The sequence below is a fragment of the Drosophila kikkawai genome, chromosome 2L (assembly GCF_030179895.1).
Source record: "Drosophila kikkawai strain 14028-0561.14 chromosome 2L, DkikHiC1v2, whole genome shotgun sequence".
NCBI lineage: Eukaryota > Metazoa > Arthropoda > Insecta > Diptera > Drosophilidae > Drosophila > Drosophila kikkawai.
The window spans coordinates 2,152,928-2,172,660 of NC_091728.1; the positions used below are offsets into that span (position 1 = coordinate 2,152,928).

The following is a 19,733-nucleotide window of genomic DNA, read 5'->3' on the forward strand; positions in this document are numbered from 1 at the left end:
GGAGGACTTCAAATATAAGAGGAAAATAATGAGAAGGATGCTGGGAAATTAGAAAATATTACAAGTTGTTTATATAAATTTAAAAAATTAGATTAAAAAGAGGAAATATTATTTGCAATTTATTAATTTAATAATAGAAAAAATATTTTTTTATTTAAAAAACGTAAAAGTCCCAGGCTTAAAATTCACTTGAAGTTTTAAATAAATTTTTAACCCCTTACCTTTCCTCTTAACAAATAAAATTGTATTCAGTTTATTCATTTTTTGAATTCTTTATTTCATTTTGATTTTAATTTAATCATAAGTTTTTCTTTTTGCACAAAACATTGATGTCTATAAAAAATACGTTAGGTAGTTGTGATTTTCTTTTTTTTTTTTCATTTTTCCCGTGTTTATTTTTCTTGTTTGCATTTGAACCAAAAAAACATCGATTAATTCGATAACTGAAAATTTGTAGTGAGTGCTCTGTGAGTGTGAATGAGGGGTGTGAGATTATCGTTAAATGGGATGTTAATACTTTAGCATTAAACGTAAGCTACAATGAGTATATGTTTTATATATTATTGGTATAAAATCTATGCGAGTCTCGACTTGGGGTTGTGTTTGTGAATGTGAGTGTTTTGGGAATGAGTGATTTTATGATGTAAGTGAGTGAGTGTTAAGTAAACTAGTTTAAGTTAACGTTTAAGATTACATAAATTATACATATTAAAAATATGTTTGTGGTGCGCCTTCTGCTTTCTCTTTTCCCTTTCCAAATTGTCCTGCTGCTGGTTCATCTCTTTGCGAATGTTTCGAGTTCTGTATTTTCCTTTTCTACAATTTCTTTTTTTTTTCATTTTCTTTGAAAATAATATCACTTTGAGAGTTGAGACTTCGAGTTGAAGGTTTCAAATCCTATCTATAGGATATTTTTAAGTAGCTAACAGCCTTTATCTCCCTTGATTTCTGGCTGCGGATTGTTGTTGGCATTATTGTTGTTGTGGTTGCTATTATTGGATAGGGTTTTGTCTTTGTGGCGTACAGGGAGCAGCTTGATCACATGATTCCTTTGGGCCACCTCAGATTTACTGTACTCGTCAACGAACTGGAAGGGGGAGGGGAATTTAAATTAATTTAAATTAATTAGTTTAGGAAATACATTAAAAAAAAGTAAGAAATACATAAATTTTTAAGAAATAATCTAAAGAAATTATTCTTAGTGCAATTTTTGTACGCTGGGGATGACAGAAATGATCGATATATTAGAACACCTTCGATATTTGATACTACAATTCGTAAATCGATAAATCCATATTCTGTTTGATATCTCAAGATAATATTATCGACAAGAGATATATAAGAAAATTGACATGACACATTTTTCGATATCGTTAAATCATTGAAAATGCCTTTTTTTATTTTTTTTTTTTAAATTTAGAAAGATCAAATGCAACGAAAACGATAAGTTTCGATATATCAAAGTTAATTATTTTCAAAATGTTTTTGAAAATATTTACTTCAAATGCTTAAAATCTTCTTTTAAACACATGGGTTATCATACAAAAATTCTTTCTCGAACCTGTTTCATCAATGAATATTATAAAATATATTATTAATTAATATTATATAATTTAAAAATGTACTTAAACTCACCGCCATATCGAAATCCTTCGAAATAAGCTCCCTCGCCGCCGCATTGCCAAAGCACATGGTTACCAAAAACGGATAAATCACCGGATTAAACTGCGTTGGCAGTTTGGCCAGACTCTTGAAGATCACCACAAATGGCTCAGAGATGAGCAGATCCTGATGCCTTCGATTATTCACACAAAAGAAGGCCAGCGAGGCAATCAAATCAATCAACATGGTGGTGTTGTCATTCTTCTTTGTCCATGGAGCATTTGTTACACTACAGTTCAGGATGAGGGTCATCACGTCCAGCAGCTTCAGCGACAAAGGACCCTCCACGGTCAAAGCCTCCTGATAAAAATAAAATAAAATAAAGCACATTTAATTGGCAACACACACAGACACAATACAATGGACAGAATAAACCAAAATCACTGAGCAAATGTTTTAATTAAGTCAAAGCAAATATCGAAAGAGTGGCACTTGTTTAGGGCAGGAAATGAAGGGCCAAGCACATCCTGTGGCCAGAAATGTTTATATAGCTGACTCTCCACACATCTACATATATATATATATATATATTTCTGTGCTATTTGCATAAGGGACGAGTGCCGACAAGAGAGCCGCTTCTAATTTGTTTGTCCTGGCAGGCCGAAACTTGATTCAACAACTCAACTGGCTAACTGAAACTGGCAACTTGTTCGAGGACGAGGACGTGGACGTGGACGAGTACGAGCACTAAGCAAATATTTAGCCAAACAATTGACATGCCTGGCTGGCTAGAACAACGCCTGCCACCCGACCCTCAGCGGCAGGATATGAGCGAGCGGCAAGGATTTGCCAGGCGGAAGAAACAACAAAAAAAAAAAAGCCCAAATGCGGCGGCTTTGGGTTAAACTTGAAAATTTCATTTTACAAAGTCAATATTTACGCAAAAAACAAGACTGGCAAGGCAGAGAGCGCGCCTCGAAATTGAGTTTGCTGATTAAAACCGAATCAAATTATTTGCCAAAACGACGCAGCAGCAAAGTTGTTGAGCTGAGCCTGGCGAACCCACACCAAGCAAAACAAAACGAAACGAAACCCTTATCTATTTTTGTGGTAATTTAAAACAAATAGCTCTAATCCCCATGCCATTCCAGGGGAATGGAGTTGGAAGCTCCCTGCAAAGTTTGTCTATCAAATTAGTTTGTCAAGTGCGTAGAGAGAAAGACTTGGTTGCCTCTCGGCCCAGCCTCCGGCCTGCTGCATCGACTAAATATTGACACGTGCAACAGCAGCAGACGCACACTCTCGAATAGTCGAAATCCTCGGAATATTCGGAGAGAGATTCCCGGTTCAAGGTACACACAGGAAATGAAATCCAAAGCCAGTCAGGAACACACTTTGCCAAAAAACTTTGGGCAGAAAGGAGAGCTTTAGAGGTGGCTAATTAGCATATTGAATGTATTTTAAAAGAAATAATCAAGGAAAATTCTTAGAAATTAAATAATAGAAGGCAACTTTTGGTTATCAATCAGAAAAGTTAAGCATTTTTAGGAAATAGAAGAGTTTTTATGCTTTCTCTTTGATTAATTAATCATAAAATCTTTTATATTAAGCACCATTTATTTCTTTTAGTGCATTCAAATTAAGATTTCTACGAATTTTAGAGGCAACTCCTCTAGGCCAAGTCTCAGTTAGATTTCCAATGTGCTGCTGTTGCTGCTGCACTTGGATATTCCGTTTCATTTGCGCGGTTTTTCAGCTGTGGCAGGAGTAAACCCTAACCCTCAACTCACACCCAAAAGCCAAACCTAAACCCACACCCCACATCCAGACCCAGCACCATCACATCCTCCACTCTGCTCATTCGTTTCGTTACCGAGTTGCCATAAATATTTGAGGCCGCGCCGAAGACGAGAGACAGCGCCTGACATTTGGCCCCAAGTAAAGTGTCAAAATATTTGCGTATGTGCCCGCCGCTGCCACCCAGCTCTTCCATTTTATCCTGCTGCTCCTCGCTACCCCCACCCTGATTTTCTCCTCTAAATTTTCGCAATATATAGAAATGTCATCGCGGTTCAATGGCGTTTGCCACCATCATGTTGTGTTTGTCATTTGCCGCTGTGCTCTGTTGTCTGTTAAGCAAATGTCACTCTATCTCTATGCATTTTCTGCTCCTCCTTCCCCTGATTTTCACCTGTCCTGCCCTTCGGAAAATGCTCCTCGTGGTAGCGGCACTGTCATGACATTTGGCAATATGCAAATATCGCTCGCCGCCCCAGCAATTGGCAAAGTTTTAAACGTCTCTGGGTTGAAAACTTTACTTCTGGGGTTTTTCCCTTTGCTCTCCTGATTTTTCCTACCCTTTGTTGTTGCTGATTTTCTTCAATTTTCGCCCAGCGATTTCACGTTCGACAAAGTTTAGAAGAGCTAAGCAAAGAAAATGCCACACAGCATAAAAATAAAAATAAAAACAGAGTAAAGAAAAAATTCTAATGAAATTTTCAATGCTTGAACAGAAAAAACCTAAGACGGACGCACAGTGGCTTAAGAATTGTTTTTAAAAATATTTAAATATTATAAAAAATATTAAAAATATTATTAAAAACATAAACATATTATTTCTGATACTTTACAAGAATATCAAAAATATTTTAAAATTACCTGCAATATTTTTCGATATTTAAAATTTATAAACACCAAACTTTACGATATTTTCAACAAATCCCTATATTATTTTCATTTTTAAAAATAAAATATAATATTTTCCCAGCGTTTTCCTAACCACTGTACCTGCGTATTGGCCTTAGGGCCGAAAAACTCTGACTTTTTGATTTGTTTAAACGGCAACGCACGACGTTCAAGGTTCGACGTTTGTCGCTTGCCATCGTCTGCCGCTTGGAGTTTACCTTTTGCCAACTCCTCTCAGAAATGTAAACTCACCTGAAAAGTGTTCACATCCAGCGAGGCCAGGGACACGTAGAGATTAAAAGTCGATGCCGCCAAGGCGGTCGTGCGCGGTGGAATGCATTCACCTGCAAAAACAGTAAGCAAGATGGTAGAATAAGAGTCAGGGAAAGATGAGAAGAAAACGAAAGAAAAAACTTTGAAAGAGGATAGAAGCGACAGCGGATATTCCCTCATAAAACAACGCTGAAAAAAAAATCAAAACTAATTTCCGCCTTTGCCAGGAGATCACGTCGTTGTTCCGATAAAGTGCATCCAGAATCTAATTAGCACCTCTCCCAGCTACTGTTTATGGCAGAGCGAGAGACTTACCATTGGGCACCACGCTGGCACTGAGCATGGAAACGGTACCAAAGAGATCTGTGGTCCTGGCCGCGCTCAGTAAACGTGTTGGATCCGCAGGACCTTTTCGGGAAGGAATAAAAAAGAAGAATTAACAACGTTGCTTTAGGATTATTTACCCAGCAGGCAGGTGTGACTTTTGACTAGGGGAAACAGTAGCCAAGAGATGACTCACCTGGCTGACACACATCCAGGAAGCGGGAGAGGAAGCCCAGGGTGGTCAACAGGCCTAGCATCACGCTCTGATTGTCCTCGATGGACTCGCGGACCTTCTGGTTGCGACGGGAGAGAATCTCAATGAGACCAGTGACCACAGCAAAGCTAGAAAGAAAAAGAAAATATTTTTAAAATATTTAAAATATATTCTGTAAATTTTTTTAGGTTTTCGCTTAAATTAAAAACAGATTACGATTAGCACAATGATCCATTTTCAACGATATTTAGTCTACAGTTTTATGTAAAGATTTTAACTACCTTCTCTAGCTTCTTTACTCTCCTACATATATACCATATAATTCCCAATTTAATTTCAAAATTAAGATCATTAACCTAGGATACCCACATTTCCAACCTCCTTTGACAACATTTATTGGCTTAATCATTCTCAGTGTCAGTTAATTATTAAATATATATATATATTTATATCCCCCCGTGGCAAGCAAATATATCTTATTGAATTGGAATTGAAATACTAATCTCCTTGTTTACTGAAGGATCCAGAGAACAATCCCTCCTGCTCGCTGCTGCCGGAACAATTGTAATGCCTTTGGGCGTTATCTTCTCCCTCCCTCTTTATACCAAATTCAACCTCAATCATTTGGCCATTTTCTTGTTGTTTGCTACGTGGTTTCCCGTGTCCATATGTTGCCAGTTTGCCTGGTTCCAACCCTTCTCCTCCCTCCCTTCCTGAGGTACCTTTTGCATCCAGAGGACATTCCGCACTTGTTAATCGCCGGGAGCAGCGGTCAAAGGCAAACCGTAGCGAAAAGGGGAAATAAGGGGTTACAATTCACGACTGGCCACTGACAATAGAACCTGGCCATGTGTCACATCAACCTCATCATCATTCGAAAGCGATTTAAATGCATATACTCCGTCCGGCTCTCTCTACCCCTTGTAGGAACAAGTCATCATCCTTGGCCAACCCTGCTCCGGAGAATTTCACCTCCTCCATCCGCTACCCATCATCATCATTCCGGGCCCAAATGACATTTCATTTGCTCTCCGCGTGGCAAGGTGTTTCATTTCACATATCAGGCAGCGGGGACTAGTGTCCTGTTTAACCTCCTAACTGAGCATTAACGTGTTCTGGTCCTTGTGTCGTGTCCTTGCTGCCAACTCCTGCTCCTCGCCCGTCGTTGTCATTGTCAGCGCAAATCTGTTTTGATTTTAATCCCAGCTTATGCGCAGCCCGAAATGCCTGAAATGCATGCCATCGGTCCATCGACAGGATGCCTCGTCAGGTCACCTCCTCCTTCCTGTTGTCCTTGTTGGTGTCCCTTCGTCTGTATTGTTGTTCAGCGAACTGTACTTGTTCCTTGTTGTGGGCTTATACACTTGGATAATTATTTTGTAATGAGAATTGGACTTGGAGGTGGAAATATTTGGGTTTGAAAATAAATTTAATATTTATAGGAGACTTTTTGTCTATTTTTATTGGTTATATTTGGTTTATATCGATATCTCAACGCTAAATGGTATATTTATCGATATTTAACATATTGATGCATTAAATTTCGATACATTCAATTTTGATAGATCAAAGTTTACTATATTTTCGACATGCTATTGAGTGCAAGATTTTTTTACGTATTTTTTTCTGACTTTTTCTTTCGAAAGCCTGTCCCAGAATTCTGACTTCAGATTTTTTCCCTTCACCTTTTAAGTCTCATAAACGTCTTTTTTTCGAGTGCACCCAAATCCCATGAAGCTGCTTCTGTTTTTTGCCGCTGATTATGCGACTTAAGTGCCGAAATCAATGCACACAAATGCCCAAAAATTACAAGCGACCATGAAAAGGACTACTTTTCAATGGAGTTTAAAAGGTGCCACTTTGAACCAAAAAAGAAAAATAGAAACCACCAAAATAAGGACACTTTTTCGAACCAAGGGGTTGTCTGATTTTTTTCCTTCTTGGGCAATTGCAACTACTATTTTGTTTATTAAACAAGAGAGACAGGGCCGAGGGCTGAGAGCCTGGGTTAAGTAGCGTGTGCATTTGACACTTGTTAAAATATTTGCGCCTGTCCCACACACACACACACACACATTAACACTCAACGAGGGAGAGGTCCTTGATGATTAAGGACGACAGCAGAGGGGGAGGAGTGTGAGCCTGCGCCGCGTATTTAGCGAACGTGTTTTCACAACTAACAAGGATGTTAATTTTTTTCCAGCTGGGGATTCGCTCCTATTTTTATTTCGAGCTTTGCACCAAATGCCTTTTCACACCCGAAAGCGTGTCGTCCTGTGTGCCATTCGTCCTGGCCTGTCCTGTCCTGCCAGTGGTTAACCTCCCCCTGAGCGAACTCTGGAGTCCTTCTCTCCACTTTTCCTGTCGCATTTTATTTTTATTTTGTCGCCATCGTTGGCTGCTGCTGGCTGGCTGGCTGCTGTTTATTTTACGGCACTGACGATTATGTCCTGTCCGGACTTCGGGGTCCTTGGTTGCCTGGGAAAAGGAAACCTCGGCCACATCCGATACGGCGCGACCCCCGCCGCCTGTTGGCCATTTTGTGTGTTTGGATTGATGCGACGACGACCCACGAACTAAATACTCTCTCCCTCTCTCCTCTTTCAACAAGCGGCCGCCAGGACACATGACAAACGATGACAGGACGAGCAGGAGCAGGAGCAGCAGCAGCAACGGCTTGGGACTCGGGGTAAAAGCATCCTTCATGCTGGCCGTGCTAGCTTTGTGCTTGTTGGTTTAAGAAAATTATTAAGGATATTTTTGTGGTGCTGATGAGTTTGCCGAGTACTTTTTCGTCCTGCGAAAAGCAAGCGGGGGTAGAGCTGGGTCAGATTGACCAACCAAGGAGAGCAAACATCATGTGTGTGTGGGTCGTCCTCCCGCGTCCTCTTGTCTGCGCTAAGTGTCCTGTGTGCAGGCACACTCACACACACGCACACACAAATAGCAGCAAAACAGGAAGCTCAAGTATGTTTACAGTTGACAACGGCAGAAACGCTATGGGGATATATCATCCCAGGGATCAGGGATGTGTCTTTGGATTTATTTTTAAAGGGGAAACGGAGTTTGGTGTTAAATAAAACTATTTTTTAATATTTATAGCCAGTTTGGAGAGTTGCAGAATTTATTTTTGAGAGCTTACAGATTTATGATTTATAATTAAAGGGTTATAAGTTGAAAATCTAGCTCACAGGTAACAGGTAGGTTTCTCAAAGTGTAGTGTTATTTAAAAATAAATTTATTTTGAAGGGGAAACTGGGTTTTTAGAAAAGTTTCTAGAATTATATTAAATATTTTATAGTAGGTATTACAAAAAATATCGGTATATCGGTAGTGTATTGAAATTTAAAGGGAAAATCGATATATAAATCGATATTCTCTATTAGGTTGTTTTTGCTTTGCAATAATTTCTACATCCTGTTCAATATTTGGGATAAATTTAATTAGCAAAAATGTTAAATATATTAAAATTATATTTTAAAATAACGACATAAGTTCAATAAATCGATAAACCTTAAAGCTTTGAAAACTCGCTTCCAATTTAAGCTTTCATCTTTTCTCCAGACTAAAATGAAATATATATTTATATACCCAAATCCCTGATATATTTCTAGACATTTCTGTTCACTCAACTTTGGCTATTTTTGCTAAGTATCATAAGCTAACCACACAGTTCTCCAAAAATATATAGAAAAGAATGGGTGGTTTTTGGGTTCTCTTGCTGGCAGAGGCACGTAGTCCTTGATGCTTTGTTTGTCCTCCTCTTGGGGCAACTCTGTGTGTGTTTTGGTGTGTGTGCTTGCTGTGTGTGTAGATGAACGCTTGAGTAATGGACGCTTTTATTTGCAAACAGGACTGCTTCTGCTGTCAAAAAGGGGTCAAAATGGATTTTTTGGCTATATAAAAATTGGTAACGCTTGGGCCGTGTGTTTGCCAGTCAAGAAATGTGAAGCATTGTCATTGGCATATCAATCATTTCCTCTGATCTGTGCAGGAAAATCTGTATGCCATTCATTTATATTGTAAACATCGAAACATGAATGCCAACTGCAAACGCCTTTCGTTTATTGTGATAAATCACAGAGCAGCAGCTACAGCAGCAGCAGTGGAAAATAATGAAAGGACTTGGAGTGTGGGTTTCTATTTGATATTTTTAGTGTTTCGGCTAATTGAAATCAAAACATCAACTGAGAAAATTTATTTGCACAACAATTTCTCTTTCTTTCTTGTCGGGGAAAAATAAATGAGGAGAGGGGGAGGCGGTCACCGACTTGCACTTGAATCCTGTTTTCAAAATCTGCTCAATGCATGCAATGTCACACGCAGACCCAGAGTCCTGTGAGTGTCTCCCCCCGCCCTCTCTCTATAAATCCTCTTGGTATTTGCTTACAAACATTTAGCAGCATTTTATGAACGAAACGAGTGTATACGAACGAGTGTGTATATATTTGAAAATCTTTTGCTAATCGCTTTTTGCATTTCGCACATTTTGAGCACATTTAATGCTGGACGCGTGCTCCTCATTAGCATATGAAAGAATTATATTGCCATTGTCGGTCGGTTGGCGGACTGCACGTGGCGTATTTTTTCAAAATGAGCATTTTTTTGTGCTTAAAAATGTTTATGGTATTTTGGTTGGCTTAACGTAGGAAAAATGTATTCCCACTTTTAAATGTTGTCAAACGAATTAAGCAAATTAATTTTAAAGTCCAAAAACAAAACATGTTATGCGAGTATGAATAAGCATAAGTTTTATATATTGGGTATTGATTTCATTTAACTAATTGATTAAATTATTGGGAATATGCAAAGGGATATTATTGGGGTGTTTATTATTACAAAAATTTTTATAAATTGTAGTTTAATATTGAATAAATGTGAAATATGATACTAATTATATTTAAAAGGTAGTAAAAAGTACTTGGTATTGTTATAAAAATATTTAGACACTTTTTGAAAATATTTTAAATGTTTATTTAGTTTTTAAAATATATTAACAAACACAGAAACTGTTTTTTATGTTTTTTACCGTATGAATTATATAATTTTATTTTACTTATGGTTTATATATTTTGAATATCATTAAAAGGTTTATTTATTTTTTAAGATATATTTACAGACACAGGAACTTTTTTTATGTTATGAATTACCATTTACCTATAGTTTTTATATATTGTATTATGTTTGATTACCTTTTTATTGTTAGAAAAGGTAAATAATTAAATTAGAGATTTTCTCTTTTAAAAAGAAACCATTTTTAAACATTTAAAGATTGTAAATAACCCCAGTTTTAAGTTAGTTATCGATAGATAACGATAAATTAAAAATTTTTAAAATAAGAAAAATGAATTTAAGAGCTTTTTATTATATTTTTGTATTAGTTGTTACAAAAAATAGTATTATTTATTATTTATTGAGTATTACTAGTAGTTCGTTTTACACCTTTTCTTCTACCAAAAAACATATTTCTTCCCCTTAATTTTTAACCCCAAACACACACACGTTCTTTGTGTTTTCACAACCGAAAATCTGCTTAACAGCTTTTGCTGTAATTCAATTTTCAACACACGAATCATTCGAGATTCATCAGATTCAAATTCATTCAATCAAGTAAAGTCAACAACAACGGAACGGAGGCTGGAAAAATGCCAGCTGGCCTTCACATATGTATATATACAAGAGTTTAGAATAGAATAGAAATTCCAAATCTGAATCGAAATCATGTGCATATAAAACTCACTTCAACGCCTTTTGCGGTGGGCCTAAAACAACATTAGGAAAGGCAGCCAGGCATATGGATATGGAAAAAGGTGTTAAATGAAAACTAAACCGGAAAATAGGGAATAAGGAACAAGAAAAGGTACATCAACCAAGCTACCCCTTGCAGGCCACGAGCCGAAACAGTTGATTAAAATGCAATTTCAAATTGTTTTCTCTGACGGTTGTCAGCACTTGATTAAGAGCAACTGTTTCTACTTCGAAGGGTGAAAAACTGTCGCGCCTGCGTCGGGTTCTTGTCTCCTCCCCTAAAAAAAAAATCTAGGGGAATTCCCCTTCCTCGGGTGTCATGTCAAAACAATGCAACTCGAGTCGCAGATTTTTAGGGGTTGCCAATTGCCATGAGTCGAGTCGAAATTTCTGGTGAAACAGCCGGCAATCGGCTACGTGAGTCGGGAGTCGAGAGGCACTGATTGCCCACAAGTGGCTGGAAAGGGAGGCAAAGGACACAAGCAACCCTCGCTGGGGAGGGAGATTTAAATAAATATTAAGGTGGCAGGGAGTTTATTATTTTATCATTAAAAATAAGAGTATATCTTTAATACAGTTTATTAAATTTATAAATAAATTTAAGGAAAGTACAAGCTCTTGCTTGAGCTTTTTTAAAATACAAAAACTTCCCCTTCCTTAGTTTAATTTCTCTTAAAAAATAATCCCCAGTTTCCTCCCAACATTTACGCCACACCTGATGTTCTACCTTAGATTTTCGGCCAACTTTGTTGTTTTGGCCATGTTTATGCATTAGAGCGCCGTGTAAAATAATTTCATGCTGCAAGTTGGTCGCCGCCTTTATGGCCCTAAAGGGAGGCAGGCGAAACTCTGTGTAGTCGCAGACAGAGGGTGGAACTTTTAATGGGAACGACTCTTTGGAAAAATGTGGGCATGTGGAGTTAAGTAACATTATCGGTGTGGCATCGTTATCATCATTAAGGGCCACCCGACAACGTCGTCATCATCATTTTATCATCATAATTATCGGGTTTATTAGGGCAAGCACACCACGTACGTACAGCAGATGTCACACATATATTTATTCCTTAAATCTCTGGCATAACCCAGAGACAATTCGTCATGTCACAGGGATTTGCCAGGGATTTGAGCCACCAAAGAGGTAGAGAGATAGTTCAGGGAGAGAAAGTGAGATGTCTCAATTGTGGCTAATGGAGCTGAAGGCCTCGGAGTAATGTGCCTCTTATGAATTTCAATTGCACGGAATCACCGTGACCTCACAAAGATATTGTTGGGGTTTTCTGTGCACAAAAAGAATACATTTATGGTGTATTTTTTATTAAAATATAAATGAAAATGAATGAAATTAATGAAAATATTAGGGATATACAGAATTTAAAAGAAAAGGTGGGTAAGATATATCGACTAAAATATTGCTCAATATCATATCAAAAATATCGATAATATATCAATATATATCGATAAAATATCAAATTTATAAATATATATTCGAAGAATTTTAAAATACAAATCTCAACAATTTAAATTCTTAAAATATTTATATTAATTAAAACCTAAAGGAGAAGCCTTAACTACTTTCCAAAATAATTGTACTTATTTAAGATTTTCCCCACATTTTATATAAATAAAATATAAATATATTTATATTTACATATAAAACTAAACAAAGACAACACCACAAGTTTCTTACTATTATTTTCCCCCTGTGTATGTTTACATTACTAATATGGAAACGCCTCCAACAGCAATAATCACATCAACAGTAGCTGGGACGTGACTCTCTAATGCCCAGCAAGGGTTCCCATCTTAACCCGGCAGGAGGTCCTTTCCTCTGCCTCTGCATGTCCTTTTTTGCCTCTCCTCGGACATCCTGCGGTGCTAATAACCCACTTACTTAGACTTATCCCTTTGTTTGGAAAAGAGAGAGCACAGGCAGGGTCCCTGCGATGGCCATCAATTATTGCCCCGGCAAATGCAATTTGGAATAGAAATTGAAATCGGAATTGACCGCATTTTTCAATATTATTTTTTTTTTTTTCGTTCTGTGGCAGGCATGGCGAAATGGTCAAAGCAACACCCCTCATATATGCTGATGGATTTATGCTTTTTTGGGTGGGGGTTATGCCTTAATTGCATTTATAAATATTTTGGTTGGGCAGCAGCAGCGCAGTTGTGGTTTCGATTGAGGCGGGTTTTCTATGATTTCTGGATTCTGTTTTGCGGGAGGTTTTTAGGGAATATTTTTGATTGATTTTTAAGGAAATAATTATAATAAATTTGAATAAAAAAAACCTTAAATGTTGATAAGACTTTTTGAATTAATGAGAAAAGTTTTGAAGTAAAATATAGAATAATTTAAGCATTAAATGGATGGAGGTTTCGAGTTTTAAACACATTTAAAGCAATTATTATTAGAATAAATTGTTTAAAGTATGAACAATTCAATAAAAACAAACTAAGATTAGCTTATGGGATACTTTAACTATTTTGATAATATTAGAAAATTCTTTTAAAAAATTCTTTAATGTTTCAATAATTATTATAATTTAATTTTATATTTCAATTCCCAACCAAAAAATCCGAAATAAAAAATCGTATTTTCTTTATTCTAAAAAATGTTACGTAGATATTAAAATTATTAAATAAAGAGCACGACTTAGTCGTTGAAAACAGCCCACTTCAAAAATTATACTTTACATGTCTATAAAGGCTTTCAATTCACATTTTTCAAACTATTATATTTTTATAGTTTTTAAATTTTAGCGTGCAATATTTCTTTTTTTAAACTCAATTGGTCACGCTCAAGGACTCCCCAGGACCACAGTTGCGGTCACGCCCTGTCCAAAGTCTCTCCTCCTGTTTTTTTAAATTTATTTTTATATCCGTCACACAGCTGTCAGTCTGTCAACGGCAACCCCCGGTTGAAAATCTTTTTGCGGAAATTTAACTAATTTGTGTTGCTCAGTAATTAAGCGTTAAATTAAAAAAAAATCGAAAAAAGTGTAAAATGAAAACAACAACAGAAATGAAATGACAAATCAAAGAGGGAAAGGAGAGGAAAGAGGGAAATGGAGGAGGAGATGGAGGAAAAAGGCAGCTGTGGGCCGCACCTTCGACTCTGATAAGAGAGTTCCAGTTGAGATCGTAATTAATTTCTGGCCAGGGGAGAGGCCAGAGTTTTACTTTATTTTTTTATTTTTATTTTATTATCTCTGGTTTGTTGTTGTTATTGTTGTTGTTTCGATGCAAATGAATTTTTACGTGTATCACCCGAGCACTTTTAATTCATTTACCTTGCGACTGTCGCCCAGTTGTTGATGATGATGATTCAGTTGAGGATTCAGGAGGAAGGCAACCCAGAGACATTGACGTAAATTGATTTTCACGCTCCCAAACCCAAACAGAGAGGGAAATATAGTGAAAGAAAGAGAAGTACAGAGTCAGAGAAACAGAGATGACTGCAGACCGCAGGACTGAGAGGAAGGCATAGCGCAAAAACCACAGCGAAAGGATTGCCTACGGCCTGCGGTTCATAAGATATGCATATTTATATGTACTATAGGCTCGTCGCGACTCTGCCTCTGAAGCTACTCATAAATAATAAGACAAATAATGGCTGAAAGCGCCAAACCAAAGACTTAAGAACCTTAAGCTGATATTAAAGTCTCTTATAAATGAGAGAAGATGTATTTGGAAGGGATTGGAAGTATTTTAATGATGGAAAAACATAAATAACAATATGTATTGAATATAATAATCATGTATAAAATTCAAAGAAATTAAATTTAATTATTTTTCATAGTATTTTGTTTAAAAATAAACCTTTCTATCTATAAATATTCAAAATAAAACCCTCCCCTTGTTAACCCCGATCTCCCCATACAATTTTCCAATAAACCCATTAGTTATTGACTTATAACCCCGGGACCACGCCCACCATCAAATGATTACCCTTTTTTTTCTATTTCATTTTCAAATTTTTCGCGACAGTTGCTAGTGGAACCCCTTATTAGAAAATTGAAATATGCACATTTCGGGCAAAAAAGGCTGCGCCTCATTAAACCGCCCAGAAAGCAGCCTCAGAGCATCCGCAGCAGGCCCATTACCACGCCCATTAATGCAAATTAAAACGCAATGCAGACATATGCCCAAAATCAAGTCCTTGCTCTCCTTCAGGGCTCATCCACATTTACATGAGAGAAGCTGAAGTTGAATACTCGAATGAATCTAGACTGAATCCTCGCCTGAATCCTCACAGAATCCCCTCTCTCTCTTGTTCGTTTCGGTTGGGTTAGGTTCGGATATGTCACAGCGCATTATCATTCATAAATCAAAACATGGAAATTGTTTAGTGCGGCTAGAGGGTTGCTTTACCACCATCCCTCTCTCCCCTTCCTGTACTCCAGTCTAATAAACTTGTATAAAAAAAAAACCCAGTTATGAATAAATTAAGACATTTCGCCTGTCAGTTTGGTTTAAAAGGGGAACGGGGATGTATGCAGATGCCCCCGGGGTGGCTGCTGCTCACTTTTTATTATACTTCAATGATTAAACTCGCATTACCAAGGGCAGGCATAATGTTAAAGAGTGAGCAAGTGCCGAGATTGAGCTGTCAAGTGTATGTACAAATTCTGCTTTAGCCGGAAAAAGTATGTGCAAAAAAATAAAAAAGGGGTCCGAAACAAGAAACTCTAGAACCTGGCGAAATGAATCTCTAAAGAAATGAAATTCAAGTAAAATTTCAAGCCATGCGGTAGGCCATGCGGATGTGGCAATCACTCCAATGGTTTATATATATAATCCCCATCTTGTCTAGCCACGAGTTTTTCAAATGAAAATTCATCAACACGTCAGACGTCCATCCATCTATCCATCTATCCATAGAGCTAAATGCCATACCAAAACCATATCCCCGTGTTTTCTTAGTAACGAACGCCACCCAAAGCGTTTTCCATTTACCCCAAAAACACACACAGACGAGGGAAGGAGACTGACAACGGGGTAAACGTTTTGTCTTATATTAAATATATATATATTTATATATTTTGACAGCGAAGGAGACAGAGATAGGCGGCAGGGGAAAGAGTTGCTGCTTGGTTGTGCGTCTTCAATTACGACACGCGCGTTGAAAATAAAATTTCAGCAGTTTTGAGTCAGCTAAACACGGGGAGAAAAAATGTTGAATTGAACAAGAAGGGTTGGAGTTTATAGAGAAATTAGTGAAAGTTAGAAAGGAGGTTTTATGAGAGAGAAAAAAATTACAAGAATCAAATAAATATATTAAAAATCTTCCACTCCCTAAAATAAATTCCAATACATCAACTTGTAACTAATTAATCTATTCAAAATACTTTTCCCATAATTCCTTTCAGTTTTCTCCCAGTGCTGCCTTCCTGCTGCTCTCCATATGGGGCATGTCACCGGCCAACCATAAGGTGGCGACTTCTTGTTCTTCTTGTGTTCATCTGCCTACCGCAGATGCTGGCGTCCAGAAACCAAAAGATGGAATGAAACGAGGGGCATTCATATACTTGTACAAAGTTTAAGCGAGGAGATGGGGGAGAAATCAACGTCACAAATGGACAACACACACACACGTGGGACATCACAAGATGATGGGATGAAATCCCCCTGGCAACCTTTTGGAGGCTGTTAAAAAGCCAAAGTCGAAATAGCTGCGAGAAAGTAAAGCCGCTCGTAAAACTCAAACGAGGCGCGAAGAAGGAGCTTCGAAGGAAGGCCAGAAGGGAGCGCAAAAACATGGCGCCAAATAACCGCAGCCATAACGATGATGCTCCCCTCCCTCCCCTTGGCATCGTTGGATGCCTCGAAGGACCTCGAACAACAGGACCATGCGGCGACGTTTGCCGCCATTTTGTAGAAGAAAAGTGCATATAATAAAATAAAATAGCAACACGAACAACACACACACACATACACACAGGACTATGGACGAAGAAGGTGGGTCACAAAAAATGGCACGGCATTAAAACTGAAACAGAGATTAAATTCTATAAGCGAATATTGAGATACTCTACTAGTGGGAATTAAAAGGGTGAGTAATTTTAATTAAATTATCATTTCAATATTTAAAATTATTAAGAACTTATAAATCTTAAAGAGAAGATAACAAATTACACAAGGATAAAATGTTAAAGGTTAGAAAACTTCAAAAAAAAATCTCTAAAAATCTGTAAAAAACCTAAAAAACTTATTATTTATTAACTAGAATTCCACAGAAAATTAAAAAAAAAATATTAACAGTTAAAAATATCCAAAAATGTCTTAAAAAATCTGTAGAAAACTTTTTATCCCCCTACAAAATCCCTAAACACCTCCCTCAATAAGTCTATATACCCCTCAAAAGCAGTGACTTTTCACGATTTGGGGAGTTTTTGAGTCCTAGGGCAGCAAAAGCCACTGAAAATGGGCGCCTGTGATTTGGCTTTTCCCCATTGTGAATGTGAATGTGTATGTGTTTGTGTTTGTGTGTGTGGAAAAGTAGAAAATGGAAAATGGCAAGCGAATGAAAATGTCGCCGAGCGAGCATCATAAAAAATTATGCCCAACGTAAGGATCCAGCCACCTCCCCGCTAAGAATATATACTTACTTATGTATGTAGAGAAATACAGGAATATATATACATAAAAGAGGAACGAAATTGCGTTCTTATGGCACTTTAGTGGCGAAATCAAATTAGAATTTATGGAAAGTCCACCCAATCATAAATGTGGCCCCCAAACAAAAACCATTGAATAGCCATAACCATGGGAGGCTAAAGACGACTTTTCCTTCCTTGGAAAAAAGGAAAAGTACATTTGGTCAGAGATTTTTAGTTTGCATCGTATATTTTTACAACCATTTATGGGATGCATGGCGTCTCCTCTGAATTAGTGGCTTGTAATGTCCTCCTGCCGTCGATGTCCTTGCCATCTGTTCCTTTTGTTGGTTGGCCACTTGAGGGCATTACTCATGCCACATTTGGCGTGCGATTCAAGTGCTTAGCGTGTTAATTTGCACCAGTTTCAGTTTCAGTCGAGAGTCTGTGTTCATCCAGGGGGATGCAGCGGGGACTTGGGACTCTTATCTGCTCTATAACTAAATAGCGAGGGTTGCTCTCTCTTTAGAGCCGGAGGCCGCGTGTTAAGCCCTCACAATTGCCATTTGATTGAGTGATGCGTCAGTTGGTCCTTGCGCCTGTGTGTCCTTGCTCTTGTATTTTGTATTGCTGCTGCTTTTGTTTATCTCCACCCCCTCATAATCATCAGCCTACTGCCTTCTGTTTGTTTTGAGAACTACTACCGATATGCATTAGATGCACTGAGGGAAAATGTTAAGGGGGAGGTAATATTTGGGGGTTTAAATTGAGTTGGTCTGGGCTCTATAAATCTGTTTTAAAAATATTTGAAAATATTTTTCTCAACAAGTACCTTTACTTTTTAAAAATAATAATATTCAAAGCATACAATAACGATTTTTAAGCAAATTTATTATATAAAAATCTCGTTTTTATATAAATTTCCTTTATAATTACTCTGAAAAAAAAAGGTAAAATATTTCTATAATATATTTTTCCTTTTAAAAAGACTTCATCAAAGCCTTAATATTCAACTGAAGATCTAAAATCTGTTATAAAAAAATATTTATAAATCTGTTATGCAGAAAATTCCCATAATTTTCTCCCAGTGCCTTCCCAGCAGCCCAAAAAAAAATCCCAAAGCAACAAGGATGTTGTGATTTAATAGAGGGTGCATTATCATTATCATCCTACAAAGAGATATAGTACTTCGCATCTGACGAGCATTAAATTAACTGTAACCGGCACTGCACTTTACACATTTTACATATGTCGCCTTCTCTATCAGGGAGACAACTTCATCTTGGTGGGTGGTTTTTTTTCTCCCCTCCCCACTCTCAAAAAATTTTCCCCAGAGAGAGGGAAAACCCAAAACAGAGCAGGAGAGTTGGGTAAAAAAAAAAAGGACAGGAAGCAGGGGCCGAAAATCAAAGCGAATGCACTCTCAAACGAGAGTAGTGCCGCCTCGGCCTCGGACTGAGCCTGTAGGTAATTCAATAGCCAAAAGCCGGTACCGGTACCGCTCCTCCCCATCCGCATCCGCATCCCAATCCCGTCCAGCCTTTGACATGCGGCGAAGCTGGACAGGCACTCATCAAACTTTTGACATGCAACTCGACAAGGGGAAAGAGCTGCTGAGGCGACTGCTGCTACTGCTGTTGCTGCTGCTGCTGCTGCGCCTTTTTGCATGCAAAATGTCAGCGCATATGTCAGACTTTTGCATATGACCAACCGACCGACCGACCTTCTCGGCTTATGCGATTGCGAGGGTTTATTGTGAAGTTGACTTCTTGAGTTGGGAGTTAAATTACTTATTTTTTATTTGGTGAATACATAATTCAATTATATGTTATATTATCATTAAAAGAAATATAAACATTTTATGTATGAAATCTCTCAAATTGAATTCTTCCCAAAACTCTTCCATTCACCCTCGCAAAATCTGTATTTTTTGTTGTCCTCCTTCCTGTCCCCTGTTATGGCCAAATGCATTTTGATGCAAATCTACAGCGAAGTTTTGGGCTACACACTTCTTTTGAGCTGTTACTCTGACCCTTGGCCCCCTCACAACTACCCCCTCTCCGGCACCCACCCGCTCCTCCTGCACTTCACACTCAAACTGTATGGAATGCAGGATATTTGCAGGATATTTCCGTGTGTCTGTGCTATGATGTCTTTGTAACTGTAATTGATGCTGACTTTTTGACAGTTTGAATGTCGAAAAACGAGCAGATGAGCAACGACGACGACGAATAACGAATAACGAAAACTGAAAACGAAAACCGAAACTCGGAATAGAAATAGAAATT

The 19,733-nt window shown here is 37.7% G+C and overlaps 1 protein-coding gene across 1 annotated transcript in view; it reads right to left on the bottom strand.

The window, feature by feature from the left end:
• Nucleotides 1–355: 355 nt before the first annotated feature.
• ssp3 (short spindle 3) overlaps nucleotides 356–19,733 on the bottom strand; it is a 33,174-nt gene continuing 13,796 nt past the window's right edge. Inside the window, exons 6-10 of the mRNA XM_017174012.3 lie at nucleotides 5,081–5,226; nucleotides 4,876–4,968; nucleotides 4,540–4,631; nucleotides 1,636–1,962; nucleotides 356–1,087 (exon numbers count right to left, since the gene is read on the bottom strand). Of these exons, the coding sequence (XP_017029501.1) occupies nucleotides 923–1,087; nucleotides 1,636–1,962; nucleotides 4,540–4,631; nucleotides 4,876–4,968; nucleotides 5,081–5,226 (823 nt within the window). The 3' untranslated portion in view covers nucleotides 356–922. The remainder of the gene's footprint in view (nucleotides 1,088–1,635; nucleotides 1,963–4,539; nucleotides 4,632–4,875; nucleotides 4,969–5,080; nucleotides 5,227–19,733) is intronic.